The sequence below is a fragment of the Lemur catta genome, chromosome 22 (assembly GCF_020740605.2).
Source record: "Lemur catta isolate mLemCat1 chromosome 22, mLemCat1.pri, whole genome shotgun sequence".
Lineage (NCBI taxonomy): Eukaryota > Metazoa > Chordata > Mammalia > Primates > Lemuridae > Lemur > Lemur catta.
The window spans coordinates 15,378,228-15,399,940 of record NC_059149.1 but is presented as its reverse complement, the minus strand read 5'-3'; the positions used below and the strand labels follow the sequence as shown (position 1 = coordinate 15,399,940).

Here is a 21,713-nt window from a genome sequence, read left to right as displayed (position 1 = left end):
AATGCTTAAATTTAATAGTTTTGAGGAGTGAAATGAAATAACATGGCTAAAGTCATACCTTCTGTATCTGGCTCCCTGTACCTGAATGCCTGTACCAGAAATGGGAAAATCATGAGTCCTTGCCATAGCTCATTTAAAAATGACGTTTTTTGATTTTGTGATCCTACCGTAGTTTTAATTATCTGTTGTTATGTCACCTGCTATCCTTCTTACCTCAAAAGGAGATAAATAGAGGTGTGAGATGCATCAGTAGAACAACTAGAAACAGCCAAGTCTTTGGGATTTGAGATTTGATAATGTCCCAGTGGTGAAAGATAGTGTAGGGGAACTTTCAAGAGTACATAGTACTCTTGAATTTATGTGCTCATGTCATTCAGATTTAGTTTTCTTGTTATATTGTTTGTGTATTTCGGGACCTTTGCTTTAGACATTTGTGCTACTTTTTAAGAAGAATCTGTTTTATATTACTGTGCTGTCAGTGCATATTGATTTTACAAGATGAATTTCTAATTGTATTTATGTGTTAATTGTCACATTTTATTATTTTCTTTGACGGCTGAGAACTTTGAAGATTTTTGAGTTGTGAAATTTTGAAGTATCCAGAATTGAAAGTCTTAGATGCCACCACTTTAAGTACAGTCTGGCATTCTTAAAAGCCGTTGTTACCTTTGCTGCCTGTATAGGCCATTCTCTGGTATTAGGAAATTGCCCCACACAAATCCCTAAAGAGAACAACAGTGTGATGCACCAGAGATCGGAAGACACTTTTAGAATGAAGTTCGATTTGAGAAATTGCTTGAGGAGTAGTGTGGGACATTTTAGTATGTACCCGACAACTTTCAATGACTAGGATCTCAACTTTTAGTTTTGTTTTTTTTTTTTCGTGAACGTGTTAAGATAAATGAAAATCTTGTATATTTTCCATTTTGATTTGGAAGGCAGGGGAGGAAAAGTTTCTATTTGAAACAACTCTCTTTTATTATTTTAAATCTTAATGCTTCAGGTCTTTGGCATTATCTAAAGCATTATCAGAGATTTGAGGCCTCATCCTAGCTATCTGTCTAGAGATCACCTGTCTGGTTCAGCTCCTTTACTTTAGAGGCCTGGGAACTGAATTACAAACAGTTCTAGAACCAGAACTTTGTATAACATTCTTTGCATAGTATAGACCATACATGTGTTAGCACTGCCCAGGGTCAGGGTTTAGCAAATTGTGGCCCATAGGCCAAATCTAGCCTACCCCTGTTTTTGTATGGCCTGTAAGCTAAGAATTATTTTTGTATTTTTTAGTGTTTTATTCAAAAATCAAAGGAACAGTAATACTTTGTGACATATGAAAATTGTGTAAAATTCAAATTTCGAAGTCCTTAAGTGAAATTTTATTGGAACACAGCTGTGCTCATTCATTAAGTACAATCTGTGGCTGCTTTTGCACTACAGCAGTAGGATCCAGGCAGGGATGAATACTACTAGCTGACCCTTGAACAACGTGGGGGTTGGGGGTGCTGACTCTTTGCATAGTCCAAAATCCACATATAACTTTTGACTCCCCCAAAACTTAACTACTAATAGTCTACTGTTGACTGGAAGCCTTACCAATAATATAAGTAATCCATTAACACATATTTTGCATGCTATATATGTTATATACTATATTCTTACAATAAGGCAAGCTAGAGAAAAGAAAAGATGATTAAGAAAATCATAAGGAAGAAAAATACATGTACTGTTCAGTAAGTGGAAGTGACTCATCGTAAAGGTCTTCATCCATGTCATCTTGAGTAGGCTGAGGAGGAGGAGGAGGAAGAGGAGGGGTTGGTCTTGCTGTCTCAGAGAGGGCTGAGACAGGCACACTTGGTGTAACATTTATTGAGAAAAATCCATGTACAAGTGGACCCGTGCAGTTCAAACCTGTGTTCTTCAAGGGTCAGCTATAGTTGAGACTGAGGCCATATGGTCCACAAAGCCTAAAATATTTATTATCTGGCCCTTTACGGAAAGTTTGCTGACCCTTGCCCTAGAACAAAGCACGGGATTAGCAGTTATTGGTAGAGCTGAGAGCACAAACAGGGTCTGCATTTTAAAATGTCTTTTAAATGTTATCACCAGCTGATATACCCAGGCTCCTTGCTCAGCACCCTTGCCTACCACTTATGTTCTTATTTAATCTTCCTAGCAATCTTGTAACCTTTTACGAAAGTTAGATAAGTTTAGACCCCTGCTGGTCTAATTGCAGATAGCTTTATTTCTAAAAATCTTACATTTACTGAGTTTTGTTTTTTTTTTAATCCGTGTCTGGTGAATTACAAATGGTTAAATATTTTTAAACATGGATTTTGTTATCAGCATCTGGTTTAGAAATTCAGCTAATGCTTTGCTGTTCCTGTATTACTTTGAAGTAAATATGTGTGTTTAGGTCCAATGAAAGAGATAGGCATGACCCAAAAATGCTCAGAAAACATATGTTTGAAGTAAAAAGTTTACTCCTTTTAATGTCACCTAAAATAAAACAAAACTGCAACCAAACTGTAATGGCAGATTTCTATTGTAAAATATAACAGGTAGAATACTGGTTACAAGAAGGATTGAGGTTTTAGGTGACTTTTGGAGAAACATCAGTCTTTCAGCGTATTGCCTCTATCACTCATTTTACTACAAAAATGAAAGCTCCCGTCATATAATTGTCAAACTGAGTTAAATAAAATATTCCTTTACTTCTTGTTTAAAGGAGATTCTGAAGTTCCCGAAGTAAGCAATCAAAAAACCCCTCTGCTTTTCATGGTAGCTATTATTTCTTTTGTTTTCCTCTCCTTTGCATGTGATCACCCAGCAACTAAATAAAAATAGAGATAGTTACCACCTTTCATTTGATATGTGAGTTTGCTTTATGATAAAGACCCTTTACAAGCCAAATCTTCACATTGGAATTTCTTCCTGGAATAAAAAAAATGTTGCTGCAAAAAAAAAAGCTCTATTCATTATGATGAAAGAGTAACTACAGTTTGATATTACATTACATGCTATTTAATGCTACTTACTTTTGAGTCAGTTTATAAACATCTGGAAAATAATTAAGTTCCTTGTTTATATTCAAGTATGAAATAATATACAAAGTCTTTGTAAGATCTCAGTGCATCTTCTCAAGCCATGGCTAGTTTTTATTATTCCAAGGCTGAAAATACCCAAGAGATGCAATTGCTCACCTTCCTGGCAGCTATGTCCTAATTCTGTGCAAGGCTATTGTTTTTTCATTTTAATGAAACCACTGTTTTGATGGTTTATGCATTAAAGGAAGAGAAAGAGCTTTGTAAACAGCAGGACTTATTACTTCGTAATATATGAGACTTGCTTCCCAAATATTCCCGAAGAATTATGTGCTTCAGCCTGGAACTGTTAATGAATGAAAATTTGGAGTCATCAATGGCAGTGGCTCATAACTTGTAATTGAATTATAGTTATTTCAACAAACTGTTAATATATTTATTAATTTAATCATTGTGTGGGTAGTATTACAGCAACAATCTCTTCCCTTTACTTTCCTCACCACTACACACCAGATGTAGCTGAGAAATGTTTTGGATTGATACTATATTTGGATTTTACTTAAACACTGATTTTTTTTTTAGAGGAGCCTCCATATTTAAGAATTCTCTGTGGCTATTTTTTTACTCAATATAGCATGTGTTACATTCATTCCTTAGCATATATGATAGTGACTGAGTTTCTGTTTCTAAAAATTTTTGATGGAGAGAATTACTGTAGAAGGTAGTTCTTTTTGCTGCTTCACTGCAGGGGCCCAGAGTTGCATGCATTACTATGTCTGTTAAACTTCCTGGAAGCAAGCCAGTATGTTATGGTGAGTTTCATATGTAGGTGGTGAGCCACTAAAAGGCTTGCACGGTATTACAACTATTCTAAGGGGAGGAAGCATTTGGAAATTCAGCAGTAAAGCAGCAGCACCAGCAGCAACAAGCACCCACGCTGGTAGTAAAGATAGGGCAGGTTCACAGCGTATTTCACAGTGTGAGCCAGTGAGCACGTAGCTTCCCGTACTGCTGCCTGAAGGAGGCAAACCAAAACTGACTGTACATTGCAAGATTTTTCTAGTTTCATGTTTATGATGTTAGGTCACGTGACTGTACTGTACCATAAGTTGCCAACTTTGCTTTACTCTAGAGAGGATCCTTTGCTGCAGTGCTTTTTTCTTTCTTTCTATTTCTTTCCTTCTTTTTTTTTTTCTTGAAAGAGAAAGAAATTGTGCAATGTATGTTTATGCCTACACCATGCCGAGACGACACTTACCAGTAAATAATCTCTGTATCCCCGAGGTAAGATACTGTTTCTGCTTTCCCTGCACAGTGCTGCTGCAGCACGGAGCTGATCCAAACATTCGGAACACTGATGGGAAGTCAGCCCTGGACCTGGCAGATCCTTCAGCAAAAGCTGTCCTTACAGGTAAGAAAACAGAGAGCCACCAAATTGTCGTATCTGTGTAACTACTGGCTTGATTTTATAAAATTTTTAGACGCTGAGTTTTTGTTGCCACTGATAAAGCTAAACAAATCCGTATGCCATTGTCTACTACTTTATTATTGGTTTGCTATCTGTCTCATTGATTGCTATGCTATCATAAGCATAAACAGTAAGATTGCTTGTCCTGCTTACAGTTACAGCATTAAATCGTAACATATATCATTCACTCCTCTTTTAGTCATTTTATGGTTTATAGCATAATTTTTCTGTGCCTCATCCTCTCAATTGTTTCTTTTTAAGACCTTTACTGTTGAGCAAGCAAGGGCATTTGTATTGCTGTAAAAGTAGTTTTGATTGGAAAGACAACCTGCTGCCTTCTTCCTTGGATCGATAGTTAAATAAAATATGCTGCTGCTTCTCCCTTGCCACCCCATTTATACTTTTATCGTATGTTTCCACTTTTACCACAGTAGCTAAGTTATTTTCAATGAGGCATATATTATCTTTTCACTTCAGATAATGTAAATTTGTGGCTTCAATGTTAGTTTTACTAAAGCAAATGCCAAGAACCAGCAAAGAAGAAATGCTAGACTAGAAGGAATCTCTTGTAACAATATAGAAAATAACGGTCTAAGTTATATGATCTTGAGCAACTGTTTTCATTGATCTTCATTCTCAAAATACTGCATTGGATCTCTTTTTGTTTTTATTCTTAGCATCTCAGTCCTGCTGCCTTTGCCCTCTTTTACTTAGCTGACCTTTGTAATTTGGAGCCTCTGTCACTGCAGTGCTAACAGTATTGTTTTAGGTTGTGTGAAAGTAAATGACTTTTAGCTACCTTTTAAATTTGCCTGTGTTTGAAGAAAATAAATCTTTTGTTCTTGTTTAAGTTCAGAGTCCATGCTGTGCATTTTTAGCAAAGATATCGAAGTGAATGGAAAACGTTTATGTATAGAAAGCTTTGAAAATATGTGGAATTTTGCTTAATTACTCTGCAAAGAAAGACAACTTCCCACTATGCTAAAATTAATATAATTACTGCTAAATCAGAGTAATATGATTTTTCTCAATTAATAGGTTAGTGTATTCAGTTGCTGAATCAAGATAACAAACTCTAGAGGAATGAAGCTATTTAAATCAGTGTAGATAAGAAGAAATTTAAATATAAATATACAATTTTAAATAATGAAATTAAAATACATGGCCTCAGGCCTGCTTAGATTCTGCAGCCTTTCAGTGTCTTAACAAAGCCCTGGGCAACAACAGCAGCTTTATAGTGGTCTCTGACCAAAGTAGAAATATAGTGCATAGTAACAGAGGTAGATTATAAATGCTGAGCAAGACTGTCTATATCTAAATGTCCTCCCTCTGACCTTTCTCTCCAGTTCTCAACCCGTGCCTTGTCCATTTGTTAGTCTCATTTAATGCAACACTGCTTTTAGATCCACTTTTACATTTCTGAAAGGCAAAGTTTATAAGTTATTAACAAGAAGCTATCTCCTAATTTGTGATGAATTTCAGGGGAGATTATATTAGATGTTGTTAGTTTGGGAAAGGGCTTTGGCATAATCACTCATGGAGACTGAAAATTCCTGGAGGACAGATACCATATCCATTAAAGCTGATTTGAAAGCCATCTAGCATCATACTTTGCTTAGATAGGAAGATATTAAATTCTTCTTGGTCATAATACTGATTTCATTAATTGTCCTTTTCAAGAATATATACTTTTTTGGAAATGACATACAACTTTTCAGGTATGATTTAAAAGAAAAACAAAGTCTAGAAACAGTGGTCAATTTTGTTGAAAATATAAGCTAGTTCTACTTATACATTCATATTATATAATGCAGTGAAATAATGCTTAAGTGAATTGTATTCCAGAATGTTTTTCTGCCCATATAGGTTGTCTGTAAAGCAATTCTTTCCAATGGAATTATGTACAAGTATTATTTCTAAAGTTAAGGTTAAAATATTAAGCATTGATTTTAAAAAAAGGTATCTTGTGAAAGGAATGTCTTAGAGTTGCTAGAGATTGTTTGGAGTGATGTGTCATTTCTTATTTTTATGCCAGATGCAGTTGTAGTACCATTACTTACCTTGAAAGTGAAGTTTTTGTTCTTAAATATTTTCTCTTTGGGAATTTATTTGCTGAAAATCTCTTTCCCAATATCTCAGCTCTTATGTTACTATTAATACTTTTGTGCATTAGCCAAAACTGTGTGTATTTATGTATCTTCCTTACATGAAATTAACAAAATGACAATCTCTTTTTATAGACCATTTAAAAATATGTGACTAACACCCTCTTATATATAAAGGATGCATGGTTTTTATAAAGCTGTACAAAGCAATCCTTAGTTTTACAGTTAAGAGACCCCAGCATATATAGCTATTTGCTTTGGATACTACACTTAAGTACTTAAGAGAAAATTATTAATTAGACTTATCAGATTCCTTGCTAAATTGCTGTGTAAGTGAATGATATGCTTATAAGAAATATTGGGGGGATTTTTTGTTTATTGTTAATGATTCAAGTTCTGGGCAGTCATCTGAAGGACTTGGAGGTATTTGGGGTTTTTGTTTGTTCATTTTTTTTTTTTTAAAAACAAAGATGTGAAAATCCCAAACAGCCTATGTAAATTTTACTCAAGGAGGAGTTTTGGTGTATTGTGATCACAAAATTTTTAACAAAAATAACATTTTGGCCTTTTTTCTGATTATTAAAAAATACCATATACATTCATTTGGAAATTGATGGAAATAGGAAAAGCACGAAAAAGAAAAAGTCATTCATAATTCTACCACCTAGAGATAACATTTTATTTATTAATATAACCTTTTTCCTATGACCTTTTTTTACATCCCACACTCTTCTCTCTGTTTAATTAAATCAGCCTCATATATTTGCATGCTGATTAATATTAATAATATATATTTTTTTAATTTAGTTACACGAATGTTTCCAGAAGGCATTAAGTATTCTTCTGCAGCATCAGTGTGTAATGACTTCATAATATTCTTCCATGTGTATATTTTAGTTTTTTGAGTGAATCCCCTAGTGTTTAGCATTTAGGTAGGTTGTTTTCAGCCTTTATTCTTCTTTGTGAATTTAGAGTCATTTTATCAATTCTGTTGGAATTATGCTCTTTACCAGATTCAGTCTTAGCATCCACAAGCATGGTGGATGTCTCTACTCTTGATTTTGAAGAACATGAGGATTTGGAGAATGAGGATCTTCTCTTTTGAAAGGCTGTACTGCATATGGTATTGTTGTCGGACCACCACATTTAAAAGTTAAAGGTGGTTGACAGAGAATGTTCATGGAAGAGGGCTACGACGTAGGGTGTTTATTAATCATGTAAAGGAGATTCTCTGGGGCATAGTGGAAAGGATAGAGAAGCAGTGAGAAGTTGAGTCAGGAAAAGAGGTAAGATCAGATTGAGACTGAGAATTTGGAAAAGGACAGGTGACCAAAGCAGAGTTTATCATTGATAATGGAGGTGTAAAGTGGGTGAGTTTAGATGGTCACAAGGTTGCTAAGATATTGGTTCTAGTGGCATCCTGATAGATTTAGGGGTAAGGGAATGCAGAAGAAGGATATATTTGCACTAAGGTGTCTCAAGAATAAATAAGCTTTAACCTGAATTCACTGCACTTCTGAGGAAATCATAGATTAGTATGATTGATGGGCAGCCTCCCAGTCTCTCCAGAAGGAATCAGCTGTGGCTCAGGCCACCAGGCAATACGGAGCAGTCTGGTGTATTCTTGCTGAGACTGGTTTGATAAGTCAGCAAAATATGTCTGGAATCCTACCCCCTTTTTCCTACTCCACTGCTTCCTGCTGCTTTTCAGATTAAGACTAAAATCTTTAGCATGATCAGTGAGAACTTAAATGATCTAGACCCTGCCTACCTAGGTTTGACTTCTAGGTTTTACTCAGGCCAAAATTTAGGATTCCTTTTTTTCCCTCACATCTGGTATCCAGCATAGCTGTAATTCAGGTTTACTGTCCTTCCGGATCCCCAGTCTGACCATTCCTCACCTCCCTCACTGCTTTTAGCTGGTCCATGTTTCATCCTCTCTGTCATTTCAGCAGTAACCTCGTAATAGGTCTCTCTGCCTCTACTTTAACCCCACTCTCCTCACTATATGTAGTTGGAGTGGTCTTTCTAAAGCAGCTCCGTGATCAGAAAATTCTTTAATATATTCCCATTCATTACCCCTGAGTAAAATCTAAATTCTTTAACCATGGCCTGTCGTGATCTGGCTCCTGCCTTGCCTATCTCTGACCTTGTCTTCTGCTGTGTTCTGCCTTGATCTGTTTTGCTTCACCTGCAGCTGGGGGTGCCTGGTGTCCCTCACACAGATGCGCCCTCTGTCTGTGCTGATACTCACTATTTACTGAAACTGGAACACTCCCCAGAACTTCAGCAGTCAGATCTCTGCTCAGATGTCTGCTCCTTCTTGTCCCCAGTCCTATTAGCTTACTTTATTTTCTTCATGGATTTACTGATATCTGAAATTGCAAGTTTTGCTGTTGTTTGCCCCAGTAGAAGGAAAGCTTCACAAAGGTTTGGACTTTTGTCTGTCTTGTTCTTTATCCCTAGGACTTAGAAGATTACACAAAATGATTATATAAACAAATATATTTAAGGTCTGATTACTGGTAACTAAGGGCAGCATAGTTTCCAAGTTCTGCAAATACTCATTAACCATTAATTTTATGACATCTCATGCTATTTGTAATAGTCTTAATAAATTTCCTGTTTCCTAAAAATTGTTTTGGATTGCTTATAGTCATGTACATCTCTTAAAACATAAGCGCACTTAAAAATGTTTTAATTGGTATGATGGATGAGGTTTACTGAGTTTTATCAACAGATTTCTTAGATGGCTCCTTTGATTGAGAAGATTCTGATTCTAGAAAGATAAAACTGCTTGCAGCTGTCACATCAGACTTCCAGATGTCAAATCGGGGCCTAATTTTTACTCTTTTCTTTTGGCCATTGTTCTGTGAATATGCTGTTTTGCACATTAGCTATACTACAGTCTGGCACATTGCCTCCCACATGTAGTACATTTTTACTATCAGCCCACATGATTAGATAGATTTCTCATGCCATTAATCTGAACTTAAGGAGTTACTTACATTGGTTGTTAGCAAGTCCAATTGCGCATCATGCATCCTAGAAAATAAACCATAAGCAGCAATAAACCTTATTACTTTTCAAGAAAACTTGGAAATTTATCCTCCTGAATTTTAGTAGGGAAAAATTGTTACATTAAGATGAATTTCTGATTTTTAAAAAATTACCCTTAGTATTATAGCAAAGGAAGTTAAAACTTGTCGAAATAACATAACACTCATTTTAAAGATATACTGAAAATGTTAATTTCTTGACTAATTTTTAAGAATTTTATTAATAGTTTAATCTGTTTATAATTTTGGACATGAATAGGAAAATTTAAGGTTTATTATTAAAAGTGGTTGAAATACTTTTTTGAAATTTTAAAAATATGACAATTTAGGAAAAGAATATAAAACTAGTACCTTTTTTAAAAAGATCATATCTGACATAGTACACATTGATTTAACTTTTAAAGTGTTATTCGCACCTTGAATGAATAGATCAAAGGCTTACATGAAGCTAGTAGATTCTTCTTTTTAGCAGCTATTTGTTTAATAGTTTATATTGAATTGTTATTTTAGCCTACTTGCAGGAAGCTAAACTTTCTTTTAAGAAGTTAGATAGCTTTATATAAAATACAGTAACAATACTAACTGATACCCCCTGAATCATTCTATGAGCTGGGCACTGTTTGAAGGGCATTGAGTCCTCACAATGAAGGTATGAAGTAGATATTATTATTATGCTCATTTTTACAAATAGAGAAGTTACTTTTACAAATTCACAAAGCCATTAAGGAGAATTATTGGGATTTGAACTCAAGCAGTTTGGCTCCAGGATCAGTGAGTGCTCTTATGTATGCAGAATCAGATTTTTTACCTATTTATTCATTTGGATAGACATGGTCCAGGCCAAAATAAAAATAAAATCAGACTGGCTCATAAATTAAGGGCTTAAGTTCAGTCTATTAATATAATGTTTCTTGACTTTTTTTGATTAAAGCTTTTTCCTTTCAAAAAAGGAAAATTTACCTAATATTACCTGCAAGATTCATCATCCTATTATTATAATATAATGAATTAATTTGGTAATAGATTGATTTATTTAACTTTATATAGTATTCTTCCCTTACCTTCAGGGATGCTTTCCAAGACCCCCAGTGGATGCCTGAAACCGTGGATAGTTTCGAGCTCTATATAGACTGTTTTCTCCTATATATACATGCCTACGATAAAACTTAATTTATAAATTAGGCTCAGTAAAAGATTAACAATAATAATAAAATGGATCAATTATAATGATGTACTATTAAATAATAAAAGTTATATGAATGTGGTATCTCTCCTGCTCTTTCTCACAATGTCTTTATTGTTCTGTACTCAACAATTTTCAGACTTCAGTTGACTATGGGTAACTGAGTCTGCCAGTAACTGAAATCACGAAAAGCAAAACTGCAGATAAGGGGGGGAGGTAGTATTGTAAATGTTCTTCTTAAGTCTTTGCTCTCTAGTCAGTGGACTTGATTAAAATTCTTTTGATACTTTAAAAAAACCCAACTATTTAGAATCTATAAGGAAAGATGTAGTATTTAAAATGTTTGAGCTTATCCGCAGGTGAGGGACCAATCAAATCATGTAAATAGGCCTTAAATGAGCTACAGGCTTCATATGTACAGGCATACCTCAGAGGTAGTGCAGGTTTGGTTCCAGACTACTGCAGTGAAGCAAATATCAAAATAAAGTTGAGTCACACAAAATTTTTGGTTTTCCAGTGCATATGAAAGTTATATTTACAGTATACTGTAGTCTATGAAGTGTGCAATAGCATTATGTCTAAAAAAGGTACATACCTTAATTAAAAATGCTTTATTGCTAAACATGCTAATAAAGTGAGCACATGCTATTGGAAAAATGGCACCGTAGACTTGCTGGATGCAGGGTTGCCACAAACCTTCAATTTCTAAAAAACATGGTATCTACAAAGCACATTAAAACATGGTATGTTGTGTATGGAGTGGGAGGGAGTAGCAACTGTCTCACTTTCTGTTTAGATAACTCCAGCGTTCTAGGACTTCAAGTCCTTCCCATCAACCTATTTGTGTAATTAAAGCCATCAGGCTTATGTCATTAAAACCAGCATTATCTTTCACCTCATCAAAAATGATGTATTTTTGAAGCCTGATAACTTAGTGTGTACTCTGAGAGCAGCTGTCATTTTCCCCTAGTAAACTGTAGCAACTCTATAGCATTTTTAGTGCAATTTGGATTAGAATTTCAACTATAACCAAATTGCTGCTATTTTAAATGGTTCTTTTAAAATGTATTATAATAACTTACTGTAAATATTTGCTTTCTTAAAATAGCACATGTGACATTAGAATTCATTAATGCTTTGCGATCATAATGGTTACTACCTCTATTCTTTGAGATTTTTATTAAACATTCAGTTTGACATAATTGTAGATTCATATGCAATTGTAAGAAATAAGAAATAGTAAATGGTCCCCTATACCCTTTGCCCAGTTTCCCCTAGTGATAACATCTTACAAAACTATAGCATAATATCACAACCAGAATATTAACATTGATACAATCAAGATATAGAATATTTCCATCATCGGAGATATTCTGTAGTTCTCTCTACTTGTAATATCTTTATCTAGTTTTGTTATTAGGGTAATACTGGCCTTATAGAATGAGTTAGGAGGTGTTCCCTTTGCTTTTATTTTCTGGAAGAGACTGTGAAGTGTTAGTATTCCGGGTGACTCTCAGTATCCTCAGGGGATTTGTTCCAGGACCCTCTGCAGATGTGGACACCCAAGTCCCTTACATTAAAATAAAATGGCATAGTATTTACATGTAACTTATACATAATCCTCCCATAAACTCTAAACCATCTCTAGATTACTTATATTACCTAATATAGTATAAATGCTATGTAAATAGTTTTGTTTTATTATATTTTTATTTATATTTTTTTATTGTTGTATTTTTATTGTTTTTTTCCCCCAGAAATATTTTTAATCCTCAGTTAGTTAAATTGAGGGCTGCAGAACCCACAGATATGAAGGGAAGACTATATTTCTTCCTTAAATGTTTGGTGGAATTCAGTAGTGAAACCGTTTGGGCCAGGTGCTTTCTTTTTTATTACTATTATTGATTCAGTTTTTAAATAGATATAGAAATAATCAGGTTATTTATTTCTCCTTGTGTGAGTTTTAGTACTTTATGTCTTTCAAGGAATTGGTCGATTTCATATAAGTTGTCAAATTTCTGTGTAGAGTTGTTTGTAGTTTTTTTTTTTGTTAGACGTTTGATATCTGCAGGATCTGTAGTGATATCTCCTGTTTCATTCCTGATAGTGGTAGTTTGTGCTTTCTCTTTTTCTTTGTCAATTTTATTGATCTTTTCAAATAACCAATTCTTCATTTTATTATTTATTTTATTTATATATACCTGATTTTTTTTTTTCTGTCTTCTTACAACTACGGTCAAATCATTCACCTTGTCTCTTCTTAATAGCAGTGATACATCCAAACTCTTGATTTTTAAGTATTTTAAAATATGACCCTCATATCTTATCCTTCTATCTCTCTAACTCTGTTATTCTATAAATGATTGAATTTCACTGAGACCTCCCATCAGTAGCCTCCACCATTTTTTTAATGCATTATCCCTTCATTTCTTCATCTCCTTACTGTTCAGCTTAGATTTCATTGCCCAACATTGTCTTCCCTCCCTGACAAACTCTGTTAGCCAGTGACTGCCTCTTCTGTCAGTGTACTCATTTAGCAATACTACAGTATTTATTAAACCCAACCATAATATTACAAAATATGTATTTGATCTTTGACTAGTTTCCTGGCATACAACTCCTAAAAATTTTTAGAGTGTCCAAAGTGATGTCCCTTTGTATGCTAATGAGTTAACTGGTGCCTGGCAACCCTTAGGTAGCTTCAGAATTGGGGCTGGTCACTGGATTGACCAAGGCATGATTAGCGGGTTGGGACTTCTGGGGAGGAGAGAGAGGCTGAAGATTAAGTTGAACACCAATAGCCAATAGTTTGATCGATCATGCCTATGTAACAAAGCCTCCATAAAAACCCAAAAGGACAGTTCAGAGAGCTTCTGGATAGCTGAATATATGGAGGTTTCTAGAGGGTGGTGAGCCAGGGAAGCCATGGAAGCTCCTCTGCTCCTTCCCATACCTTTCCCTATGCATCTCTTCATCTGTATCCTTTGTAATATTCTTTGTAACAAACCAGCAAATGTACTCCCCTGGATTCTGTGAGCCACTGTAGCAAATAAATTAAACCCAAGAAGGGAGTCGTGGGAATCCCGATTTATAGCTGGACTATCAGAACACAGGCAAAACCTGGGACCTGTAATTGGCATCAGAAGTAGAGGGCAGTTTTGTGGGACTGAGCCCTCAACCTGTGGCACTGACGCTGTCTCCAGGGTAGGTAGTGGCAGAATTGAATTGGAGGACACCCAACTGGTACCCACTGCAGAATTGGTTGCTGGCTTGGTGCATGAGGGAAAAAAAAAACCTGCATTTGGTCAGAAAAGTCTTCTGTGTGGATTGTGGTGGTGTCAGAACAGAGGAAAAACTTTTTATGTTTTCTGCTCTCTAACTGTTTGCCTATTTTATTGCCTTACTCAAGAAATGAATGTGGTTGGAAAAAAGAAAAAATATATATTAATATGTAGTTGTCTGATTTTACTTTCTAATCATAACCGTAAATCTCAAATGGGTTTTTATCCTTGCCTCAGCCATTTCTCTCCTCAAATCTTTAGCACCCCTCAAGTCCTTCCTCTCAGGTTATTTCTTTTTTCATATTTCATTGAAAAAGTAAATGCCATCAAACAGGAATTTACTGCTATCACCAATCCCACCAGTTTAGCTGCAGCTGTACTCATATGCTCTGCCTGCCTTCTGCTCCCGTGGAAGAGAAGCATCCTCCTTCCTTCCAAGTCCATCCCCCTTCTACTTTTGCTCTGGGTTTCATCCATACCACCTACTCAGGGATTTGTTTCCCGCGGTTATGCTCTGCTCATTGATTTATATCCATCTGCATATATGTGTATGAATTCTGGAGGCTCACTTCTTTACAAAAATAAAAATAAAAACAAATTTTATTGATCTTTATGCCACTCTTGAGTCACCCATCTTTCTGTTTCCCTTTAGAGCATAAGGAGTTGTCCAAGGTTACTGTCTACTTTCTCACTTCTCAGTCTCAACCAAATTCACCTGATCCTGTTTTGTCTCTAGCCACTGTATTGAAATATCTTGTTTTGTGTTTTCCTTCCTGAGTTTTTAACAAACTCAATCTTGGACATGCAGTGGTTACTTCCTCCCGCAGCCCTTCAACAGCATTCAAAATTTAAAAACTTTGGTTTTTTTAAAACAATCTTCTCATAGCTTCCAGAATACCATATTTTCCTGCTTTTTTGTCTCATTTCATCGATGGATTATTCTCACACTGATTCTCCTCTGCTAATCTGGTGGTTTGTTTGTTTGTTAAGTCCATGGTACTCTGTAGATCCCAGAATCTATAAGTTCCACTTTCAAGCTGCTGTTAAATAAACTAGCAAACTTACTCTTTAAAAGATTGTTTTAAAAAAACAAATCCCTGTCACATTACTAGGGAGAAAAAAACAACCTCTTGTGTATAAATCCATGCTATATAAAATCTCCCATCATACAGTAAGCGAGGTCTGACCCATCCATACTAGTACCCCAATAATAGCCTTTGTTATTGAAGAAAAATTATAAATAATCAGTTGTATGCAGACTGTATTCAGAATTGTTATCATTGGGCTTCTGTCATCAAGGCAGAATAATGCTAGGTGAATGAAATAATCTGCCAAGAAAGTGATTCTAAAACGTTTATATTCAATTGATGTTTATTGATTGCCTAATGCCCTAGATACACTCTCAGACGTTTTAAAAATGTATTTTATAATTTATCCAGAAATTCTTTACTATATCTGATGTAAAGCCTCTCTTTTACTGTGTTGTTTTTCCCCTTGATGAAGCAGTATATGCATTCTCATGAACTTTTATAGAAGACCATCATTAATTTCCTTATTTTTGAACAAAACAAGTTTTAATTTTGTTGGTTCTCATGAGGCTGTTATTTTAAACTAGATGTTCTTAGGTAAGATTGAAAGCCTCATATCTGTAAATGTGTTGATTTCAAATATTTCATTAAACAGTTAACTGTTCATAAAGCAGTTTTTATAACACTGTTAACATCCCAAATTTTTACATAGCAAGCATCCTCTTGTGCTTCTTAAGGGTGTCAAAGGGGTTTCATGAAAGACCTTCTCCCACCCCTGTCCATGACATTGTCTCAGTAGTGAGCCATTTTAGGGTGTTTTAGGCAAGACAAAAGATTGAAAACCATCCAAGCGTGAGAACAACCCTGCTCCACTGAGATAGGATTTTTGTGGGTATGCTTTCACTTACTTGCTTAAGGTCATAAAGTGTACTGATGAAGAAGAAGCCATTGCCAATTCATTTATAAAATAAGTTGTTATCTAATGTGGGAAAAAAAATCACTAAAAACTAGACTAATTTGGGGTTCTATCATTTAGATAAACAACCTTGTCTCTTTTTCTCTCTTTTTGTGGTAGACTTAATTAGGTATCACAGTCAAAAGATAAATCTTCTACTTTAAAATATAAGGGGGTCATCTCTCATTCATTCTAGTCTATGGAATTTTAAGTTTTATATATGTGAGCCTATTCTTATTTAATTTTTCTGTTTATTAAAATTTGATTTTTCATCTTATTCAGTCACAAAAGACTCCCAAAATCGTGGTAAAACAAAATCTGACATGGTTGGTTGATTTTTTTTTTTTCAAGAAAAAGTGACAAGCTTTTTAAGGATTTTCAACATGGATCCAGCTATCAAATGCAGATATAGTTATGAAATGGCAATGACGTGTGCTTAAATGGTTTCCTCATTTACAAACCTTATAAAGAAAGAGAATATCAACATTAGCTTGTCTCTTCAAAAGTAATGAAATTCTTCATTAATATCTTTGACAAAGCTTTGGGCACATTGTTAGTGGCAGCTTTATTTATTATTATTTATTGTTTGTTTATCCCTAAAACTTAATGCTATTAAAAGCTCAAATTTCTAATTAGACCTTTGATAAGTAGAAAGATGCCAGACTTCATGTATTAAAATACAATGAAATTTTTATAGGTTATACTGTTTAATTCAAATTCAGCTGTTCTTTTTGCCTCAAAGTTGCATTTTAAACCACTGGGTAATGCAGTTGAGCTATTTAAATTGTATGAGTCATATGTCATTGCTAATGTCAAGCATCTCTACTGCTCTTTCTCCCAATTTTTATTATTTTTATTTTGAAAATTCTCCAACTTACAGAAAAGTTTTAAAAAATAGTAAAATGAATACTTACACACTCTTCATGTAGATTCACCAATTGTTAACATAGTTCAGGTTTGTTTTATATCTTTTCTCTCCATATATATATTTTTTCTTTTTATTCTCTGAACCATTTGAGAGTTACTTGCAGACGTTGTGGTGCTTCATACTCAAATACTTTAGCATGTACCTTCTAAGAACAAGGAAATTCACTTATATAACTAGAACATAATTTATCACACTTAAGAAGTTGAGTATTAATACAACATTACTATCTAATGCAAAACTCATCTTTCTACTGTTTTGTAAAAATATTTCTTAGCATATGACCTTTCCTATCAATACCAGGTAATTCCATTTCTCGATAGCTTTGAGCCCCTTGAATCCTTCCATGGACACTTAGAAATTGTTCTGTCATTTCACCTCTACTTAATTGTCACCTCTTTCCTGTAGATGTTCCTCGTACCTACTGAAACATTCGCGTGTTTTCTTTTTCTTCTTTTACTTTTGGTTCAGTGATATTACTACTATCTCTGTCTGTGTTATTCGTTACAGAGATAGTTGGATGTAGGTAGTAATTATGGAAAATGATGCACTACCACTTATATTAGTTGCTTAAGAAATTCATGATGAAACTGTTTTAAAAGTCAAATTAAGACTTTTTAATCTCCCTTCCAAAAATTGTACTATTGATCTTAAAGGAGTTGAATGCATTGGTGACCCAGACTGGATTTTCTAACAGTTTATGATTTTCAACAATAAAAACACATAAGCAATAGGTTATCCATTATTTATAATTGCAAAATATTGGAACCTACTTAAATGCCCAAATATAGGGGATTGGTTGAATACTCTGTGGTACATACACACAGTAGAGTATTTTACATCTGTAAAAAAAATGAGATTCTGTATGAACTACTGATGGATTGTTTCCTAAGACATATTGTTTAGTGAAACAAAGTACCAAAGAGTGTTTGTACTATGTCATCCATTTTGCATGAAACAATATGTGTGTGATAACTAGCCTCCAAAAAAGTTCCCAATCACCCTGCCTCCTAGTATTCATACCTTTGTGTAGTCCTCTTCCACATCGTGCCAAGGTTATTCTGTGTGACCAACAGCATTCAGCAGAGCTGATGGTATGTCACTTCCAGATGGTCATAAAAGACTATGGCTCTCGTCTTGGGCTCTGTCTTTCTCATTCTCTTGGATCACTCGCTCTAGAGGAAGCAAACTGCCTGCAGAGAAGCCCATGTAGGGCGGTACTAAAATCTCTGGCCAACAGCCAGTGAGAAGCTGAGGCCTGCCAACAACCACATCAGAATGCTTGGAAGCAGATTTTCCAAGTTAAGCCTTGAGATACGGTGTCCCCAGCCCACAGCTTGACTGCAGCCTTGTGAGAAATACTGAGTCAGAATCATCCACATAACCACTCCCAGACTCCTGACTCTCAGAAACTATATGAGATAAAATTTATTCTTTTAAGCTGCCAAGTCTTTAGGTAACTTGTTAGGCAGGAATAGATTTCTTTTCTTTTTTTTTTTTTTTTCCAAAATGAAACACAGGAGAGATAAGCCAGAAAACATTGAAGTTGATAGTTGGTTACCTGTAAGGACGTGGGGACTCTGGAAAGGAAAGTGGGAGTTGGGGAAGATGTTAACTAGAATATGCCATTTGGGTATAATTGTAATTTTTGGAAGCATGTTAATGTTCTGCATATTAAAAAATTAAAACAAGGATGGGAAAGAAACCTAAAATTTGAATGCAGACAGAAACAAATGGGCCATCTGTATTTCAAATAAATAACTACACTGAAGGAAATAAAGAACTAATCTAATTAACTTCTAAACATGGTTCTTTGATTTTTGTGCCCTCAGTGAAGGTAGGAAGGAAGAAGAAAAGGGAAATTCAAACAGTCCTTAAATTCTTTTTATTAAGTTTTTTTTTTTTCGTTTATTTTGGCAGTGTGGGCTGTAGTAATTCTGAAACTTTTTTACATATATTGTAGAACTGAGCAAATGAGAAAATGTGTTGGAAGCCAGGATCTTACTATGGAAGAAATAGGGAAAGACAAAGGAGAAGCTTGTGGAATTGGATTGAAGTAGTAGGTATCAGAATCATTGTGGGGGGAAAAATCTAGTTCTGCTGTAGAAAAGACTTAAAAGCAGTGAGACCCAGCCAGGCACGGTGGCTCATTGCCTGTAATCCTAGCACTCTGGGAGGCCGAGGCAGGAGAATCACTTGAGATCCAGGAGTTCGAGACCAGCCTGAGCAAGAAGGAGACCCTGTCTCTACCAAAAAAGAAAAAAATCAGCCGGGCCTGTAGTCTCAGCGACTTGAGAGGCCGAGGCAGAAGGATCTCTTGAGCCCAGGAGTTGGAGGTTGCAGTGAGCAACAGTGATGCTACTGCACTGTACTCAGGGCAACAGAGTACTGTTTCAAAAAAAAAAAAAAAAAAAGGTAGTGAGACCCCAATAGCAATGGAGCACACCTACTTCCCAGATCTTTGCTTCTACGTGCTATTTCCCTACATGCTATTTATTAAAAGGCACCAGAACTCTTTGAAAAAAAAAAATGACTGATTTCAAAGCGAGGACAGGGATAGTATAAAATAAGCCTGAAACATCTTGTTATGCTAGAAAGTAAGGAAGTGCTCAAAAAATAATGGAGACATGTCAGAAGAACAGAGGAGCCATTTTGAAGGACTCCCACTGACAAATCTCTGATGATTTGACCATCAAAATAAATTATGATAGTAATGGATTATATAGCCCATTGTATAAAGGGAGTAGATGTATTCATACAGTGATAAATGAATGGATGCGAAAGGGCTCTTTCGTACTGTAGAATGCCTATTAATTAATGTAGAAGGATGGTTGCAGTTGGAAAATCACCATTTGCAACCATCATAGTAAAGACTGGTTAGGACAAGAATCACTGGTAAATGCTAAATCTCAGAGCTAAGTTTGATGAGCAGCAGTGTATTTGCATGGTTCTCAGCGTGTCTGTTCAAAGATTAATTATTACTTGGGAAAAACAATAACTATACAGTGGAGAAACCTGATAATACCTTTATTGGGTATCAAAATTAATGTCACTGAGACACATAAACCTTGTGTGTTGGCAAATGTAATACCTGAGAAGGACACACCATCTCCTATGTTGTATTCTAGCCAGTGATGCATAGCTAAATCTCCTGAGAAAACATTAGACAAATCCTAATTTAGGCACATTGTACAAAATAATTAGCCTGTATTTCTCAAAAGTGTTCATGTCTTGAAAGACAAAGACTGAGAAATTATTCCAAATTAAGGGAGACTAAAGAGACATGACAACTAAATGCAAAAAGTATGATCCTGGGCTGGAGGAAAAATATGCTATAAAGGATATAATTGCAACAATTGACAAAATTAGAATATGTACTCTATATTAGATAAGAAATATTGTACCAGTGTTACCTGAATTTAATTACTGTACTGTAGTTACATAAGAGAAATCCCAGGTTTTAGAAAATAAGCACTGAAGTATTAAAGGCAAAGAGAAACGATGTTTTGCAGCCTTCTCAAATGGTTCAGAAAAATTGATTGTTACATACACATATGCATGGACAGGGATAGATAGAAGAGAGATGATACAAAGTGCATAGCAAAATATTAAAAATTGGTGAATCTGGACAAAGGTTATACAGGAGGCTTCTATACTAATTTTGCAGATTTTCTCTGAAGTTTTTCTCTGTGTTTTTACTTAATTTCAAATAAAAAGTTTAAACAAGTTATCACTCTGGCCCCCACCCTCCCAAAAAAAGAACACAGTTTGGTCGATAAATTATATGGTCACTCTATCTATACTACTTTTCTGCTTTTTGACCTCAGATGGCCTCCTTTTTTTTTAAAATTACTAGTGCTTATGAACAGCTCGACCTTTTTTTCTTTTTCTTTATATTTTATTCTAACTGCGTTGATGGTCTTTTACATTTATTATTGTCTCAAAATTAAGTGATTGTTTCTTTTCTATAAATAAAGATAGCAGTTCCTGGACCTCATTTTAGATCAGAACATTTTATGGGAAGGCTGGGCACGGTGGCTCACACAGGCAGGAGGATCGCTTGAGCTCAGGAGTTTGAGACCAGCCTGAGCAAGAGCGAGACCCCATCTCGACTAAAAATAAAAAAAAATTAGCTGGGCATGGTGACGCATGCCTGTAGTCCCAGCTACTCGGGAGGCTGAGACAGGAGGAGGAAGATCACTTGAGCCCAGGAGTTTGAAGTTGCCGTGAGCTAGGCTGATTCTGTGACACCCTAGCCAGGGCAACAGAGCGAGACTCTGTCTCAAAAAAAAAAAAGAAAAGAAAAAAAAAAAAACCATTTTATGTCATTATTATAATTGTTAACTTTCTTTGTTTTATATCCTGTTCTGAAAAAAACTCTTGGGCATTAAATTTATTGAGGCTGTTTTGAAGCAGATGATATCTGTACCTTTTTGTTTTATCTTTTCCACAAAACCACATAACAGATTCAATGTTCCTAATTGGGTAAGAATATGTTCACTTCATTCTTTGAGGGTACATTCCTTTAGTTGGACACTAGATGGGTACTAACTAGTTGCCTGGAAGCTTTCTAACCAAATTAGCCTCCTTAGCTTTGCGCATATGACTGTGATACGTGGGTGAACAGTACTTCATATTCTCAGGAAAAAGAAGGATTGAGCCTAC

The 21,713-nt window shown here is 35.2% G+C and overlaps 1 protein-coding gene and 1 long non-coding RNA gene across 3 annotated transcripts in view; one reads left to right on the top strand and one right to left on the bottom strand.

Moving 5' to 3' along the window:
• Positions 1 to 21,713, top strand: part of TNKS (tankyrase) — a 162,365-nt gene that overhangs the window by 41,124 nt on the left and 99,528 nt on the right. For both annotated transcript variants that reach the window (XM_045535409.1, XM_045535408.1), the window contains exon 3: positions 4,360 to 4,455. In XM_045535409.1, coding sequence (XP_045391365.1) covers positions 4,360 to 4,455 — 96 coding nt within the window. The remainder of the gene's footprint in view (positions 1 to 4,359; positions 4,456 to 21,713) is intronic.
• LOC123626460 lies at positions 1,683 to 18,258 on the bottom strand. Its single transcript, XR_006730856.1, has 6 exons — positions 18,072 to 18,258; positions 17,038 to 17,196; positions 9,626 to 9,662; positions 8,872 to 9,085; positions 4,303 to 4,448; positions 1,683 to 2,954 (listed from the first exon to the last, which is right to left on the bottom strand). It is a non-coding gene; the product is annotated as an uncharacterized LOC123626460 (long non-coding RNA).